At 40.0% G+C, this 19,615-nt stretch overlaps 1 protein-coding gene across 2 annotated transcripts in view; it reads right to left on the reverse strand.

Annotated features, from left to right (window-relative positions):
* The window catches only part of SNX9 (sorting nexin 9), a 59,348-nt gene extending 40,025 nt beyond the window's left edge, over positions 1-19,323 (reverse strand). For both annotated transcript variants that reach the window (XM_083856086.1, XM_083856085.1), the window contains exons 1-2: positions 19,206-19,323; positions 915-1,001 (exon numbers count right to left, since the gene is read on the reverse strand). In XM_083856086.1, coding sequence (XP_083712212.1) covers positions 915-1,001; positions 19,206-19,217 — 99 coding nt within the window. In that variant the 5' untranslated portion in view covers positions 19,218-19,323. The remainder of the gene's footprint in view (positions 1-914; positions 1,002-19,205) is intronic.
* Between the last annotated feature and the right edge of the window lie 292 nt (positions 19,324-19,615).

The following is a 19,615-nucleotide window of genomic DNA, read 5'->3' on the forward strand; positions in this document are numbered from 1 at the left end:
TGCTTCAAGTATTTAAGATCAGTGGAACTAAAAATTATCAGGATTACACATGACTAGGATCTTCAAAGAATTAAGCTTATTCTGCAGAATCCATGTTTTATACAAATGGATAAATAAGACTTGGCTTCATGATCAGGTGGTTTCGGTTTGTATTTGTTTTAAAAGGCAAGTCTATCCACTAAGCCATATCATTAACACAAAAATTGGTTGATACAAAGTACAATCAACTAATACCTTGTTACCAAGGGTAATAATTATGTAGGTCAATTAAATTCAAAATGCGGACATAAATCAAATATCAGTGCTGAAATGTCCTATTCAGTTACAATGCCCTGATAGCATTTTAATTGTATTGTCACCACTTCTTCCCTATACCTTGTCCATGTTTCTTTAATTATGAAAGGACACAAAATTTCAGTAAAAACTTTTTGTTGTGAGTTGTTTACCAAACTTGGAACATTGAAGTAATTGATTAAGAAACTCAAAACCTAGAAGTGAGCTGGATGTCTTATTTAAATGCAAGTGGCAAGCACCTGAAAGATTACATCCACACAAAATGTACAATATTAGGCACACAAAAATAGACAAGGCATTCAGATGTAAAGGCTTTCACCACCATTAGTTCCTTCCTCTTACTTGTTTCTCATCTCTGTTTAGAGGAAAACAAAGCTGAGTGCATTCTTAAGTGTGTGGGCACAGTCTGAGAAGGCCCCATTCTCCAAAATATTGCATTTGTTTCCGCAAGACTATTAGAAAATTCTTTGTATTCTGTTTGATTTTGGGGTTTTTTTGCTAATTCTTCAGGGAAGGGTAGCCAGGGCTTTCAGATGTCACCAGCACCATTTTCCATCCATCAGCTGGTAGAAGTAGGTCAGGAAAGTGCACTGCAGCCAATTCCATCTCAGTTTTCTTACCGGGTTGGTGATTGTGATGATCTCTCCTTCACTGACCGTCAGCTCATTGTTTCCAGGCTCAGCAGCAAAATCATACATAACACGAGCCTGTATGTGGAAAAGAACGTAACAGTGAGACTTCCAGCTTATGTAGAAGATTTCATTAAGGAAGTATCAGCACAAATTATCCTTAACTCACAGAAATAGTAAGTGGGGTAAGGCTGAGTGTACAAAGAGCAACTCAGCACATAGGAAGCTGACATTTCCTAGATTTGAACTGCAAACTCAACAGTAACAACAACTTTGAAAGATAAAAATCTCATGTGGAGCTTGTTGAAGATAATTTACTGTAAGCATTTAAGACTTGTTGTTCTCTGTCATGTCCAGAATTATATGTACAACATTTCCAGGGGAAGAAGGAAAGGTTTCTAACTTCAGCAAACTATTTGATTTCTTTTTTTATATATAGACATATTCCGACTCCATTCTGGGTAAAGGGAAGTAGTTCATAGAGCAAGCAATTTGGAAAAAGAAAAGCAAGTAACTGCAGTTGTAAGTAACCACTGCTGTGCATAAAATGTAACACGTAAAATTATGCTTTGAGACTCTATATGGGAAGAACTATGCAAATACAGAAACAAGCAGTGAGAGTAGGCTTGTTACATCTGGCATGAAGAGGGAGGGAAAAAACAAAACTAATCTAATTTTTAAGTGTTTAGATACACAAAGGCTTTGGTGTGCACTGACTCTGCTATTACACTACACAAAGAAATGTTTGAAAATTTTGATTTTACTAATAACATCATTCAGTATACAGCAATGAGTTCCTTCTTGTACTTGGAGGGCAAAGGGAAGAAAAAAAAACTAAGCAAAAAGTAGTATTTTCTGTCAAAGGAGGCAATAAAATAATTTCTGTTGAAAGTAAGATACGTGATAGAAAAAAAAATACCAAAAGACATTCACCATCAAGTTTTGCCTGTCTCAAAACTGCAGGTTGTTATGATCCTCACTCAGACACAGCTTCTTACATAAAACCAGAGGAAAACAGAATTTCCCATCCCCACGTTTTAATTTCATGAGTATCATGTGGAAATACTTCTGGCTGGTCAAAATACACTTTACTTCAGTGTAAATAAAAACAGAGCTGAGAAAAAACACACATGTTTCAGCTGTTCAGCCGACAAATCTAATCCCAAACCATGCGCACAACAAATCAAACACCTGGTCTTCTCCACTAGAGCAGTACAACATTGCAGAAAACCATGTGTCCTAAGCACTCTGAATTCCTTGCATGAAAACTTTTCCCTTTAGAATTGAGGCTTTCAGCACTCTCAGATTATGCCATGCAAAACAGAGATAAAGATGCAAAAACTGTGTTCAATAATAACACTGACTGCTTTCTTTCCAGCAGCACATCTGGCCTCCATGGAAATATAAGAATAAGCTGCCTTACTTTCCTGAAAAATGAACTGAAGAGAAAAAGTACACCTTTTGAAATACAAGTACATTTTAAGCAGGGGTGTAAAAAGCACCACTCTCCAGAGCTCTTCCTTCAGCAGTAGTAGATGGAGGTTTTGAACATGTCCTTTTTACAGCAGGTTACCAAAATTTATCCACTTTCTGCAAGTCAATTTAAGAGCACTCAGATGCTGAGCATCTGAATCATGAGAAAAACAGCTTTCTTAACCAGAGAGACTTCTTGGCCTTTTTCAAGTAATACACCATAGCATTAAATTCCATTCACAGGAAAGATGAGAGTTTACCAGGACAAAGACAACAGACAAACTTTATCAGCCTTCAGAAAAAAAGCCTGGCAAAACATCCCCAGTAATGACCAGACTGGAAAGGTAAAATGTATTTCTGCCCAATAAAAGAACAGATGCAAACACTAGAATCTCCAGATACAGCAGTGAAATAGAAGTTATTCAGAAAAAAAAAAAAAAAAAAAAAAGGAAGCATTCAGCTTGTAGAGAAGGAAAAAGCAAGAGATATATAGAATTTAATAAAGTCGTTATGCTAAAGTCCACTTATTCACCTGCTCTGTTTCAAAAGTTAGAAAAAGTAGAAAATATGGAAAAAATTAGAAACAAACCTTGCTAACTACACTTTAAGAAATTGAAAAATAAATTTAAAAAAAAAATTGCAATGCTATAGAAATAGGTTATCAGAGAGCATTAAGAATTTGAGGTACATCTGAAACCTGTATATTGATATTTCAAATACCTTCCTCATCTTTTTCTGCCAGTACTCTCCATTTCACCTGCACTTCTAGGCTCACTTGCCTAGGCTAGAAATGAAGACCTTAAGAACTTTGGGCAAGTAAGCTTTAACACTACCCTCCTACTGCTGAGATTTAATGGGGGAAATATAGTATAAACTCAACAAATTTAAAGTAAAACTAAGTGACTAAGTGTTTTTGCCCCAATTAGTAAGTGTATAGTTAACAATGGAAAACCCCTAGCCTTTCCCTGGGCAGATACAACAGCCCCAAACCTATTTAAATTATGACAATAAGTTCCAAAATACTACAAAATGGAAAATGGTTTCCAACAAGCTTTTTCCTTCTCACTGGTCATAAATATTGTGTCCAAGTAGCAGACAGGACTTAAAAGATAGATCTTTGCAACTCAATGCAAAATTGCAAATGGGCATGGAAAAAAGCACTGAACAAGAAAAGGATTTTAGCTCCTTGGCGCTGCAATGCACACACTGAATATTAGAGCTTAGGGACACTTTCAATATTCATAAAATGGGAATCTGTGATGAATTCCGGATCATGTAATGACCACCACAAAGAGAACTTTTTAAAAATACAGCTTAGAAAAAAAAAACCAACAAAACTGTTACAGTAACTGTTGTGTTTCATATTTACTTCTGATCACATACAAAAGGACCAAACAGTCCAAGAACTACAGGAACTTCAGAAGTCAAAATATTTTGTTGGTGGAATAAAGGCCACTGCTTCATTAACAGAATACTGCGAACATGCAAAATGAGAAGGAACCATTAACAAATCTATTAGCTGTAAGAAAATTAATTTCTTCTACTGGTTGCATGTATATGTCCCCTCTCTCACCATCACCTCTGCTCCAAGATACAAATAGTTCTGGATTCTGAAGTTGTTTTGTCAGTTCCTTTGAGAAAAAAAACCCTGCTAACCCAAAGTTTTAACTGATTTCATTGACCAAAAAGCAGGCCTGGTTGTTGTACTGTAAGCTACTGCCTCCCTTTGCTCAGGTGGCAACAGAGCATCTCCACTGGGAGCTTGGAACACATCCTGATGTTCATGTCATGCTCCCTTGTGTGAGGAAAGGCTGGCACGGATTAAGCAGAGCCCTGCCACAGCACACGCCAAGAGGGAAAGGGCTCCTTGATCCCCAGCATCTCTGCACCTCTGGCACATATTGCAGTTTCTCCAGAATGAGAGGGAGCCAGCAGTTTTGTCTACGAGTCCGAGATGTGGGAAACCAGTAAGAGTTAAAGGAAAATTAGTTTTTCAGCAGTATGGATATAAAAATTTAGACTGCAATAAAGAGAAGGAAATAAAAAGGAAACTGGAAATTCTCAGTGTTATATCAGCATTCCTTGGAGCTGGTTCTACGTGCTGTAGTTACACAACTGGACTGTAGTTTCCAAATTTACAGACTTACTAACTTACTACACTGTGAAGCTTCCCAACATCGAGAAGTTCTAAGCATTGCAATCAATAATTATTATTGTATTTTTTTAAATTATGATAGAATCATGCCTAGGGATATTTAAATACCAAAGATTGCCCACAGAAAAGCAGTATCCAGATTAATGAAAGTATTATTCCTCTGCAGGCCTGGAGCAGACTTGGTTTTTCTCCATTACTTGTGTCTGAATTGAGTACTTCCCTCTTCTTTCCATAATATTAAAAACCAAAAGGACAGAAAACCCAACAACAAAAACCAAGAACATTTGCCAACTTATTTCTGAAAGCAAACTTAAGACTGTACAACTCTACCCGTCAGTGTTAAGGCTCTTCAGCGTAAATGAAGTGGGAAGGAAGTCGTCTAGCAAAAGTAATTAAAATAAATTTCCAATGAAAGGTTACTCTGTTGCTTCACTAAGTTACTAGATGAATATCCAAGATCTCTGCAGACATCCTGATCCACTGGCTCCCGCAGCATGTTCCACAGAATCTTGAAAGAGGTGATAAAGCAACAGAAACACCTATTTCTCATGAGAAGAATCCTTCTGCCTTTTCCAAGATGTTTCACTCAAGGCTCAACTGGAAAAGCACCTTACCCTGAAACTGAACAATCCTGACATGCCCAGGGCCACGCTTCCCTGCATTACAGTCCAGCTGCAGCAGGGTAGCTCTGTCATGGAGAAGGACCCTGAAAGCCCCTGTGTACCCCTCACCAGCCATAAGCAGACAGGCAAGCAGCTAATGCATATCCCTTGTGCTCAGAGCAGCTCTTACAACAGCCTCCCTGCCTAAGCCTTCCTTGAGACAAATGATCAACGACCCCACAGACCGACTACTGGTTCTTCTTTATGTTCACACTTCTGAAGCAAAATGTTTTTGTAATGCTGGACTTCCTGACTGCAATGCAACAGTTCTGCATCACAGTGCTTTATAGCACAAAAATTGGAGAAGCCCCTAAAAAAGCTGGACACAGCTTTGAAAATGCTTTCCCTATGCAGAGGACTTCATTTGTATTAAAAAGAGATCTAGCATTACACCATAGAGCGATCTGTTTCAACCATGTGTTACAATTTAGGAAACTTGTACCACAAGTGCTTTTCTTGGTCAGCTGGCAGTGGTAGATAGCACAAAGGAAATATCCATAGAAGTTTCATAGCATGAAATTCCCATAACTGCACACATTTCACAGTTCAGTGCTTCAGCCACCCTGCAGTGCTCTTGCCAAGAGACAGGGATTCACAGGTTTAAATTGCTCGGTGCCACTGTAAGAAATACAACTGCTGTATCACAGAGGCAAGATGGCAACACCTTATGCTGGTGGCAGCAGTTCCCATATTCACAGAATGAGGACTGAATTCAGGATTTCTCTTTCGGGAAGTATACAAGGCAGATGAGTGCAGGTTTCTCTGCAACCTGCATCTACCGGAGGAGCAGAAACCAAAATTTGGGAAGCCTGGCAGAATGCCAAAAAAAAAATTAAAAAAAATTTAAGTTAATCATTACCATTGGCTCCAAACAAATCAAGTCCTCACATTTTAAATAGCCATGTCAGTAAGAAGACTTACTTGAACTTCTCTTCTAGGACAGCAGCCTAAGCTTTTAGCTGGGATGAACAACAAAGGGCTTTTGGTCACCTCAAGTAACTCCAGCAACACATCTGGTATGAATAAACTTCAGTCAGAACAGTTTACTGTAAAAACTGCTTCAGTTAGTACAAATATTCCCCAGTAGGTCTAGTAAGCATAAGCCTTTAAAATCCACTGCTTGTGGAATACTGATAAGCAGTAGGTTGATCACACCTGGAAGCACAGAAGGGGGAAATGTATTTATTTCTTCCCAGACTTCATTCTTTAGTTATCTTCTAGAAGTTTTTTGGATGTGGGTTTAGTTTTTTGTTCTTAATACATTTTTCCTGAGGTTTCTTACATTATTTTTTTCCACATATACTGTTTTTAGAAGTAAAATATTCATTCTAAAGGGCAGTTCTAAGAGAACAAAACAGAAACATCCCAGAAAAGCTGAGATACAGGTTGAGATCTCAGGATTAGAGAAATTAAGAAAGCAGAAAGAAAATAATAAAGACAAAAAACTAGCTGCAAATACATCAGAAATTAGCAGTATCTTTTGATTACATCCAAAAGAATGGTTCAAAACAAAGCATTTAATCTAAAAAGTGACAATACTCCTCCACACAAAAGGCAATTTACTTAAAACTACTTTTACATTTTTTTTCTGTACTGATCTTTCACAGCAATTTGCCCTGTGATCACTGTTTGTAGCAAAGGACTGGTTTTTAGGTATTTTACTGCTTAGAACAAGTGCAAGACATCTGACTTAGCAGCTGAAGCAGAAGCCTTAAACCCCTCGCTGTCTTCACTGTGCCAGTGAAGCTCCAGGGAAGACATAGGGTAGTCATGGATCTAAATGACAGCTCAGCCATTGCTTTGTCTCACCATTCACAAACAGACTACCTTACGTTGCCACGTTTTAATCAATGCATCTTTGAAAAAACTCTCCACAGATCAAAACACATCCTAAGTCCCACTGTGGATATTATAGGGAATACTGCAAGAAGTTTAAAAGAGCCAGTGTCCAAAATGCTGAGAAAAACAGTAAGAATACAGGAATACAGACAGGAGCCCCTCATGTCTTTCCCACCCCAGAGGACTGAGGACACCAGCTTTCTTCCAACAGGGGCTAACATTTAGGTAGATTTAATCATTCCCCTACCCTTTATCCTGAAATCCAAGTTCATTTAAAAGCTAAGTGCCCTACGTCTGAACAGATTTTCACTGCATCACCTGCAACATTGAATCACAGAATCACAGAATGGTTTGGGATAGACGGACTTTAAAGATCATCTTGTTTCAACAACCCTGCCATGGGACCGGACACCTTCCACCAGACCAGGCTGCTCAAAGCCCCATCCAGCCTGGCCTTTAAAGTATAAAAAGCATTTATACTACTAATAGAGGAAACATCTGGGGCTATGATTTGACAAAAAAATGCCTTTTCATTTTAGTCCCTCTATCAAACTACAGGGCAAAGTGTGCATTTGGATAGCCTGTGCAGAAACATCAAGTGACTCTCCAAGTGCTACCAGTCTCAGCCTGGAGTGGCAGCTACTCTCTGTCCTGCCTATGGTAAAGAAATGTCTACATGTTCCTCTCACAGGCTTTCCTAAGAGACAAGAAACAAACAAAAAATTGACAACAGAAGCATAAGAAGACACAAGGGACACTGTCTTCTAAGACAGACTCCCACAGAAACAGTACCGTAGGAATTCAAGAGATTATACATTATACAAGCAAGTGCCAGTACAGTGATAAAGACTTATTATGAAGAAGAGACACCAATGTTTATCTTTTTAACTAATGTAGAGAAACTGGAGAAAATGCATATTGCTTGTATTACACTAGGCATCACTTCTTGTGTATGTGCTCAACAACATCTGCCTAGAAAACTAGCTTGAAGAAAATGGAACATTTTATACTATGATTTTATTAAACAATAAGCAAAAAATAAAATTCACATGTTTAATTAAAACCTCCCTATAGTATTACATTTCTTTTCAATACAATTTTGTTTTGTTTTCAGCAACATCAGAATTAAAGCAAACTCACCCAAAAAGTGAAACTAAGTTCAGTAAGGAACTCCACTTCTGGATGAACAGAGGTCACAATATTCAGGTATTATTACTCCAAGTTCCCTCACCAGCTGTAATTGCTGGATCCTCACATTACTCTACAAATTCACATTAAAAATGTGTCTTGACCCACTGGCTCACTTTCCTCTGAGCAATTTTTCAACTCCAAAATAACTTCTCTAGCCTGCAGCCAATCATTTGAAGTCAACAGTACTGACTATGAGCATGTTAGAGGCAAATTAAACAAAGACAAAAATCTAAGAAACAATGCACAATTTCTTCCTGCAAGTAAAACATGCTTGCAGACAGATGCGGAACACAGAAGCTGGTTGTGCCTACAATATTTTAGGCAATTATTTAATTAAGTATTTCCACTGGATTAAAATATCTATCTCATATTGGAATTGATAAAAAAATCATGAAGAGTTTCCAAAAAGTACAAAACACAAAGTCTGAAGCCTTTATAGGGTAAGGGACAGGAATGCAATACTGAATTCCCACCAACACACATGTGGTTTAAACCATTGGCACTTCCAGAATTAGAATTAAAGTGCAATAAGCTTACCTTGAAACCATTTCTGTACGATTTTGTGTAAGAAAGAAGTGTCTAGGCAAGTTTTCAAGTGTTAAAGAGACTTGGAAATTTTTCCTGTAGTAATAAAGACAACAGCTTACTAGCCTGTTTAGCAACTTGGGCTTTCTTCAGTAAAGACAGATGAGCTCTTCAGATCTACCACACAGGACTTCACTGTCTTGCTGAAAATCATTTTCTGGTCATGAAAGACCACCTGAACTCAGTTCAGGCTAGTCACACTCTTTTTTCTTTTTACATATTTTATTGTTGATTCACACTACACAAGCTTCTTTACAGCTGTCTACCTGTAAGCAAACATAAACATTTCCTAAAGCCCACTGAAATGGCCAGCATTACAGGCACGCCAAGAACTTGCATTAAAGTGAATTTCTATACAGGATGCCTCTTGTTCAACTCAAGCATCTGTGACTAAAAGTCATTGATGCAGTATGAGGTCTAAAATGGTTATATGACTAAGATCTCTTAAAAGTGTGAGAGTATAACAGATCTTAAAATATTAAGGTGTTAAAACAAATTATAGCTTCCTTCCATGCAGTTATAAGCCAGGTGGGTAGATAACCATACCACAGAGCATGAAAAAAGCAAAGAGAAACTATGATTCTTTCTAGATTTATAGCAGTGCTTTAAAATGATAAAGTCTGAGAATTATCTAAAAGCAGTTCAGTGGTTTAAAAAAAAGCAGCCTATTTTCAGAATAATTATCATGCACTACTAAAAAAGGTGCTTGGTTACATTTTGGTGTGTTCATACTGACTCACTTATGGGGTATTGTCAGACCCAAGAACAGAATCTCCATGCACCCAAGCAATACTGAAGAAAGGGAAATTCAGTTGCAGAAATACATTCAAGACACCCATGTGATTTAGAGATATTTCCAAATACTGACTCAGATACTCCCCTGAATCACATCTGAGCTTTCAGTTGGGTTAAGCACCCGAAAAGCTTTTTTCTTGTTTGAAACATTAAAACTAGCTATCAGTTTAAAATGTACTGCAGAACTTCCACCATGAGTGAGGAGCTCCAGTGAGGAGCTGCAGTGATATCGGACCTTTTTCAGAATCAGTTTACTGCACTGCTCCAAACGCCCAGCCTTCCTCATGTTTGCCTTTCTGAATACCAACCTTTTTCAGATCCTCAGATAAACTGGAGACTCAACAATTTCGAATTTGAGAACATTAATTCCAGTTTCACCATGACTACAGAAAGTAATAAATGCAGCAAGTACAGCAGGGGTTTGCATTTATGGATGTCAGGCAGGATCCATTTATCTCAAGCGTGATTCAAATCTCTGCCTAGATTAATCATTACTGCGTCTCTGAAATCAAACTGCAACATTTGCAACTGTTTGCTGAACCAATATTTAATGGTGTGTTTCAGAAGCCTGTTTTGCCAAGTCCCCTGATGTTTGCCTGAAACTGTAGGGCCACCACTGTTGAACCCCCACAGTTCTGTCCCCAAAGAACAAAGCCAGTAAGACATGAAGGTTTCAGAAAAAGCCAGCAGCATTCACTAGAAAAATCACCACATTGTGACCTACTCATTAAGACAGCTTGTAGTCACACAATAGTTCTGCCTCTATCAGAGCAGAGATTAGAAAAAATTAGTAATTATACTAATAACTGGAGAGGCACAAAGTTTCACTAAGGTTATCTAGTGAATTTCAAGCCCTTTCAGACTCAGCACACCATTATACATTGTGGATCTCAACATACCACACGCACAGGCCACTTGAGAAGCAAATGAATACCTGGCAAAGCAAAGTAAGTGCATGTTAAAATGATGCTACTTCCTCCATAAAATACAGCATGGAATAGCTGTACTACTCTGAAGTCCCAAACAGTGGTAAATATTAATAGGAAAACACGTGCTCAATAGCATGCTCACTGAAAGCAGCTGGGAAGGAATCTGAAATGCAGTGGGATGAGCTCTCCACATGGAATTCTGCTAAATTCTCTGTTACTTGAATAACCAACATTAACCAATATACTAATGTTCTGTTATCTCTTAGTTCTTATTAGAAACACTATTTTGTGAAAGCCTATGTTTACTTTTATTTTATGAATACAAGTGAGGAAACTGTTACACCAACACAAATGTGTTACTACTTTATCAGAGGAAGATAATCTTTACTCTAGAAATGGGCAAGTTTCACATTTTTGGGATTCTAAAGTATCCAGGCCTAAAGCTATTTTAGGCTTTTCCATTGGCAGTGTAGAAAAGTATACAAGACCCTAAGGTTACAAACTTTATTTCATGATAAATGGCAGCTCAAATAAGCAAAGCTCAGTCAATAGTCCTGGCCAGAGAACACTCAGCATTTGAACTGGATATTAATGACCTGCAATTTAATGCAGTGTGCACACTAGGAGTATAGGTATATCCCACTTTAAGACAAAGAGCTAGAAAAAGAAGAAAAAGAATGTCTGAACAGATGCATTTAATTAAAAACAAACAAACAAACAAACAACTCCACCAAGAGATACAACGAATGACAGAACTGGATTAAGTCATGCAACATTTAAAAATTGACAGAACATCTCACAAACTTTTCTTGTACCAGCAACCTTTACAGTGACAAAAAGCATCAAAGGAGTCTGAAAAGAAAGTTAGAACTTACGTTACCTCATGAATTACTAGAAAAATTGGCAGCTTGACAGATTGTGACAGAGCTGTTGATAAAAAAATTGTAATTCAACAACCTTCATACATACTTCCAAAACTGTGGTCTAGTTATCTGCAGCAAGGAAGATGCTTAATTTTGTATTACACAAGCAATCATTTTCAGAAGAAAAACACAGGGCTATTAAGGAAGGAAATTACAATACTGCTGAAAGAACTGTGCTTTGACTAGGTAAGCACTAATTATGTTATATTATCATATGTAATTGCAACATTCAGTTACTGAATTAAACTTTGACACCCCCCCCCAAAAAAAAAGAACCAACGGAGTGGAGGAAATAAAACATTTAAGCTTCACTTTCAAATCTGATGAAGCTATAAGGTGAAGTGAAGCACCTCATCAGTGATCACCTTACTGCTGCAGACAGATGAATTGTATAGGCTCTTCAGGCAATACTAGAACTTAAACAAAAACTAGGAAAAAAAAAAGTAATAGCTTTCTATCAATTGTCTTTCTTCTGGACACCACTTACCTATTCATCTTAGAGAATAAAAAACCCCAAAGCCATTGTACAGAAGGCAGGTATAGTTTAAAGCTATTCTAAGAGAATTTTTATAGCTGTTCTTGCAAATTAGCCATTTTGTTCTATCAACCAGGAAAGCAAACACTTTGCTTGAATTGAGATGACAACTTATTTTTGCTCTGAACATTGAGAAGTGCAGTCTCAGAATGCTGGGAAAAGCAAAGCAAGTCCAAAACCTACTGTGTTTAAACAGAGATACCATATGAACACACAAAACAAAAGCACAACAGTGCCCTTGCCAAGGAGCAGCAGATGGCAACTCAGAGCAGAAGTCAGTAACTCAATGACAAGTTACAAGAAATAAGACCCATCAATCAGTTCTTCACCAGTTCTCGCTTTTTTACAAGAGTGGGACTGAACGATTTCACCTGGGCAAGTCCCACTTGCAGAAACCCCAGGCCAGACGTGGCCGCCCTTCCCCAGAGGCAGCTGCTCTGCCTGGACTCCCCAGAGACCTCCCACAACTGCACTGGCCACCTTCTCACCACCTCCTCCTCCCTCCAGCCACCTATTTTGCACATTGGAAACCCCTCCTGTACAGCACCTTCCTTTAAAGGGCAGGGCCTGGGGGAAGAGCTGCTCCAAAACACAGGAGGAAATAGAGCTTTTACCCACAAAAAACACCTTCACACAGAGTCACTGGTTTGACTTTACCCTCTATGAGCACACACCCTGTTTCCAGCAGTGCCCAGGATGGCTCATGTGCCCTTCATACCATGTCCCAAATGTCTCCTCACAACAACGCAAGCTGGACCAGGCTGTGTAACAGCAGCTCCCTACAGGAAGAGCTGTGCCTTGTGCCCTTCTCCCCTTACTGTGGGTCTCACAGAGAACTATCTGCCAAAGTAAAATCAATGAATCTGGTCTTAAATGTCTTTTTAAATTATTATTTATGTATTTTTAAATTTTATTTTTATTGTTGACAGAGGTTTCCTATTCATACAAAGCTCAAAGATAAAGACTGTTTTGGAAAGAAAGTGATAAAGCTCAGAGTTTAAATTAAATTTTCCAGTAAGCAACGTTACCTTTTTTTTTCCTCTCTTCAGCAGCACTTGAATTTTGCTTATTAGACTACTACAAAATTGCTCTGTTGTTTGAACTTTCTGTTACTTGGGAAGCTCCTTTCCAATCATAAACTGCTGAGAAAGTCGGAATATAACCAAAGAAAATAAAAGCATATGCTGTGATTTTCAGCCCTCAGAGAAGTGTAAAGTGAATTTGGATGAAACTGGAATTGTGAAACATACTTTGAAACAGAAGAGGTTCAGCTTCAAATGCTAAACATTGCAATGCTATTTATTTGAAATAATTCTAGATATCTAAAGGCTCATCTGTCCTACAGCACTGCTGGTTGGAACAAATCACTCTCACTATTTTACAGTCTCTTCTCTAATACCTGCTTTTAAAATGTTTTCCTTCCAACACCAATGTTACAATTGCCTGTAAATTTAATACAGGAGAGCACCCACATATTTGAAACGGCAAAATTCTCAAATTATTTTTACCTTGGTGATCTCTGTAAACTCTGAAATTTGCTAGATGTCCTAATCAAATAAGGAGGGGTTTATTGAATATCCCCACACTCTTCTAGGAGTTTTTTCAAGACCTGAGAGTCTGAGGAGGAAGATAATTCAGTGGAAAACCTTGAAAGAATGCAGTAAAACAAATCTTTTTACGAAGCTACAGTCAATGGTAAAGCCTTATTGCTGAAATAATATCAATATATGGAGAAATTCTACCAGGGTGAACACCTGAAACTCTGAATCTATAAACCAGATGTAGCTTATGACATCTGATACCAGACTTCCTTCGCTTTGGCTGCTGTAATCATGTTTTTAAATGATGACCCCTGGTAATGAGTCTCTGATGACTCAATGCCTAGGTGCTCAAAATAACTTTGAAAAACTGAGTCAGAGGAGTCATTACTCAAGCACAGCATCGCACAGAATCTTACCAGCTTTCCAGCACAGAAATCAGAAGGCTTGAACTGGTAATTGCTGCAATGTAACACAGATTGTGTATCACTGAACCTTTAAAGGACCATAAGGCCAGACAGAAAGACAGAAGAACAGAAAACCTGTCTTCATAGAATAACTCTATCAGTTCCCATGCTCATCCTAACATCTCACTCCTCCAATAGGTCAGGAATCTGTGATTAATCTGCATTTTCACCTTCTCTAGTCATCTTGTTGCCCCTTAGAAAACAAAGCACCAAACCAAAATAATCTAAAAAGCCCCAAGAAGTATCACCACATCTACTTAATACTAGCCTAAAAAGTCCAAACATTTCACATGCTTAGAACATAAAATCAAAATTATTACTTCACCTAATTAATTTTGTTCCATCACATCCTACATATATGTATCAGCTGTGATCTCATGTTTTGGATTATGACTTTTTTGCTGAATTTAAATAATGGAACATGTTGAATGGATTATGATGTGATCTGCACAGTAGAGGATCATCCCAACTCACAGATGTGTTAAGATTTATTAACTGAATCTGCCCTTAAGATGAGATTTACGAGAGGAATCTATTTCCAAAATTAGGACAATGCAGAACATAGAATAACAGAACACAAGGTCTGGGTATTTTGGAGGGTTTAGCACAGAGGGGTGCTTCACTTCCCAGCTGCAATTCAGAACTAAGAATTGTTTCTGACCAATCCATGATGCAAACGTACAGATCAGTGATGGTATAAAGGAAAATGTGGAACTTCTTTGGGAAGCCTTATACTGCTAAGAACAATAGAGAATGAAAAAGAAAGATGAAAGGAAGGATACACACTTCAGCATAATAATCTTTAAGAATAATGTGTTGTTACCTTTCCCTACCTGAAATTTTCATGTAAATTTTCATGTAAATCATGACCTTCTCTCACCACAAGAGCCATGCTGAATTCAACTCTACCTGGCCAGTGACATTCACAAGAGAAAATCCAGCATGATTAGATGGGCAAGAAAGCCTTGAACAGCATTTCTATATTTTAGAAGTACTGTTAAGCTGTATCTTCTTAAAAGAAGAGAATATTTAGCCTAAACTTTTATCTCAAGGGACTTCCTTCCACAAAAAAAGGGCCCAGTCCTAAAACCAGAACCAGACAAATAAGTCCTCAAAGCAGACAAACCATTGAACAATCAAAAACATAATGGTGGGATACAAGTGTCCCTAAAGTTATAAAGAAAAAACCCGTTGGTATTGACAGTAAGAGAGGCCTAACTTCATGAAGCTTTTCAACAGCTGCCTTATAAAATAAGGCTTTTCCTCTCTTGGGAAAGCAATGTCACCAACATCAACAATGTTACACCAATAAATCAGCTCCTAGGTTCAACTTCTAAATTAAAACTCTCACCACACGTTATCAGCACAGGCTCCAGAAGAACTGGAAGAACTGTCTTGCGTGTGGCCTATCCAGTTCTCTCAGTAACAACACTTCCTTCCGAAATCAGGGCTTAATAAATGGCAAAGCATCAGCCTTTTCAAGAAAAGGACTTGCCTACATTTTAAAATAATAAATAAGTTTAAAAATAGGCTAAGGTAGGGAGCATGTTGTTTAAAAGCCAGCATCTTGCTTCCTGACATTTCCAGCTCTCTTGATTCAATGAAGCTCAAAAACAAAAGAAAGGACATGAGTAAAGCTGGGACTTGGCAAACTCTAGTGGGGAAAGGATAGGAAAGGCCAAAGAAATCATGAAGGAACCCACAGAAGGCTGACAATCTCATCTGTGGCTTTTGTAAGCAACTATGACAGAAACACATTTACCAAACTGCATCTTCCTTGTGACCAAGTTTTGAAAATGTTTTAGGCTCAGGCACTTTCTGCCATCATTTGTGACACAGTTGAAAATCAGGAATTAGTAAGGCTAACTGTGTTTCTGAAGGAAGCATTCAAAATAAAAGTATCTACCTTAAATTACTGGTTCTTCAACGTAGACATGAAATTGCTTTACCTCTGAAGTTGAGTTCAGTTAAATGACTGTAAAACTTCAGAAGTCTCCTAAACAATCTTCTTTTTTTTCTTATTTTGATAGGGTTTAACATTTGTTTCAGTTTTTGGAGCACATAACCTTGGGCAAACCACAAAATCCACTGCCAAGCTACAGTAAGGATCTATCTAACAAAAGAACTGCATCAGATCCTCCATTTCCCATTTTTATTTCCATCCTTCTCCATGAAAGTTTCTCCCTCCCAACTATACCACCCCACTCAAGCTTCTGTTTCATCTCTGAGCAAACTTTCAACTATTGCAACTACCTAGAACTGAAGAAATGACCCCTCTGTTTCCATTCTGTGAATATTTTTGCTATTTCAGCAACAGTAGCTAAAAACAGGCCTGACAAGTACTGCAGCAGAGTCCTGGATGTACACACAGCATGGGATGAGGAGTGAGGAAGGAGAAGGAGCAATGGCCACTGCTAGTTTAGCTCACATCAGACACAGCCTCCACAGCCTTCAGAGTGCTTAAGGCCTGCAGCAACCCTGGCCTGTTCTGACAGAAGACTCCCTATTAAGTTGCCAGCTCACAAATATGTTAGGGAAGCATCAGTGAAGGCTTCCTGGTATGAAAATAGTAGTCCTTTCCCCTAAAAGCTTTTATTGTTTTCAATAAGAAATGCATTGATTTTGAATGGTACAGAGAAGAGGCAGCACATTACACAACTGTATACCACATCTTCATACATGGAAAAACTCTAGGAATTTAAATGCTGTGGTTTATCAAAGTGGAAGCAAGAAAACTAGCCAAAGATTACAAGCTAGCTATGGAAGAAATCCCTACTTGCATCCTCCATCCCCTTGAAATCTAACACCTTGATTCAAGGATTTCTAAATTTTGCAGAGAAAATGATAAAGCTGAAAACAAGCTGGGAAAGTTCAGATTCAAAAGAAAGAAGCATCAACAGCAAGAGAGCTGATGGTTTAAAAACAAACGAACAAACAAACAAACAAAAAAGACAGACTGGATTTGCCATCATTGAAAGCATTCAAATCAAGACTGAATTTGCTCCCAGCCTTCCTTGGAAAGTATATTCTAGTTTAAACAGGAATCAATTCAGGAAGCACTAACAGCCTGTGCAGCACAGGCCAGGCCAGACTGTCAGTCACCCTTATCAGCTACATAGGATTTTACACCATGAAAGTTCAAAAAATTAATACTCCAGACCACTATTTACAGTTTAGTTTTAACATTTCACATAAAGTACAAATACACCTTGCATATTTCTTTCAAAAGAGGCAATTTGTGAAGGAGCACAAGCAGAAGGTGAGAAATTTGTTTACAATTTAAAGAACAGAATTTACTTTCCAAATGAACTAGTGACTGGTTAGTTGGCTGAGCTCCTAAAAACTGTTTTTTCAGCCAGTTACTCCCTTACACTGCTCAAAAAAAAAAAAACAATGTATCCTTTACTATAGCTGACCTTAGTACAATGTGAACAAAATAAAATCGAAAACAGGGCAGTTTGCAGAGCGAGACCCATCTCCTGGGTAGAGCTCACAGAAAATAAAGTAAGCTTCTCTTCACTACTGCTCACAGTTACCAGCCTAACAAAATAATAGCAATAAAATGCCAACTCTTTTCTGACTACCACTTACAAATTTTAGCCTTCAAGTTAAAGTACATTCCCAGAGCTTGAAATGTGTAGAATGAAAAAAAAAAAACACTGCACCACCTGATTTCAAGCCAGTCTGGGTTAGGAAGTCAGAAATCATACGCCCTTCCGTCTGGGACCATAATGTCTCCAAAAATATTTAAAGAAAAGCAAAGTGAAAGTTTCCAAATGTATGAATAAAATATATCATGTGTTGGATACAGAACACATGATCCCATGAGGATAGTGCACCTCAAAGTGAGTGAGAAGCAGTAAACTGGTTTAGTACAGTATCTGCCAAACATACTGTGTATTATGGATTGTAGAAGTGATTTTCTTGCTACCTGCAATAGTTAGATTGATTAAAAAATATTCATACACACATCCCATGTATAACTGAAACCCACCAATGTTAAAACCAAGTCTATCAACAATATTCTGAAAGCTCAACAGGAACACAAATTTCACTATATTGACTATATTCACTGTATTTTTAGACTGCTTAAGTGATTTTGAAACCTAAAATCACGTTCTCTGTGCTTGGGAAAAAGTTTATTCAAACATGACTGCCCATCAGCTTACATGGTTATAGAGACAGCTACTCACACAGTAAATCTGACACGTTCAAGATGTGGAATTTCTTCAGCACAGAGAAGCACAACATAAATAGTGCACTGTATGAGAACTGCCTCAGTAAAAGGAAAATTTTTAAACTGCTGGCCAAGCTAATGGAATCAGGTGACTCAAAGTAATACCTCAAATACCAAAAAAGTCTTCCTGAGATACTTAGATAAGTCACAGACGAGTTGCTGGTGCATGTTAAATCACACCTACACAAGCAGAGATGCTTTCATCAACCCATATAGTAAACAAATACTGTTTCTTTAGAAAGAGGCCACTTTCAGACAGGACGGGCTAATTTTGACAGTTGCATTAGCAGCAGATACTATTGAAGAACTGAACAAAACAATTCAACTTCCTGTCTTTAAAAAAAAAATAAAATAAAATAAAATTGCGCAAAATCAGAGCTCACTATTAAGAGGTGGCACAGAGTGGACTCTGGTCTCCCACCAGGGGCAGGGGCAGGCCCAGCCGTCCCCGGCCGCCCCCGCGGGGTCAGCATCAGCGGGGAGAACCGGACCGGACCGGGCCGGGCCCGCCGCCGCCCGAGGCCTCTCCCCCCGCCCGCCGCTCCCGGGCTCGGGGCAAGGGGCGCCCGGCCTGCAGGACCAGCCCCCCCGGCCTCCGGCGGCTCTTCCACCCTGCTGTGGTTCTGCCGAGGAGTGGGGAAGGAGGGGGACAAACACGGCACAAAAACAACTTTCCCCCGCCCGGAGTGGCCGCTGCCCCGCCGAGCCCGGAGCAGGGGCCGGCCAGCGGCGGCGAGGCCCGAGCGCGGCGCTCCCTCCCTCCGTCCCTCCCGCGGCCGGCGGCGAGGGGCAGGGGCCGGGCCGGGAGCGGCTCCCCCGGCTCTCAGCCCGTCCTCCTGGGCCCCCCGAGCTCCTGGGCCCCCCGAGCTCCCGGGACCCCCGTGCTCCCGCCCGGCCGGGCCCGCAGGGCACAGGGCGCCCCGGCGCCGCCTCCCGCCCCCCGGGCTGCTCACCTTGGTGGCCATGGCGCTGCCGGCGCGGGCTGCGCTGCCGCTCTGCCCTCCCTCCCTCTCTCCGTGCCGCGGCTGCTCGCTCTGTCGGTCTGTCGGTCGGTGTGTCCGGCCCGCCCGCCGCCGCTGGGCCGCGCAGGCGGCTCCTCCTCAGCGTCCCCGGCCGCCGCCGCCGCCTCCTGGGGGCCGCCGTGCGGCTCGGCAGCCAACGAGCCCAGCGCCGGCCCGGGCAGGGGGGGCTGCTCCGGCCGCCCCGCGATCACCCGCCTCGGGCCCTTTCCGCGGCCCGGCCCCGCACCGGGGGACGGCGTTTGCCCGCAGCCTTCCCGCCTGGCCCGGGGCAGGGAGGGGCACCCGCTGGGTGCGGAGAGCCCGGAGGAGCCGCCCGGCCGGCCCGGGTCGATGGAGGCGGA

The sequence above is a fragment of the Zosterops lateralis genome (assembly GCF_965231275.1).
Source record: "Zosterops lateralis genome assembly, chromosome: 3".
NCBI classification, from domain to species: domain Eukaryota; kingdom Metazoa; phylum Chordata; class Aves; order Passeriformes; family Zosteropidae; genus Zosterops; species Zosterops lateralis.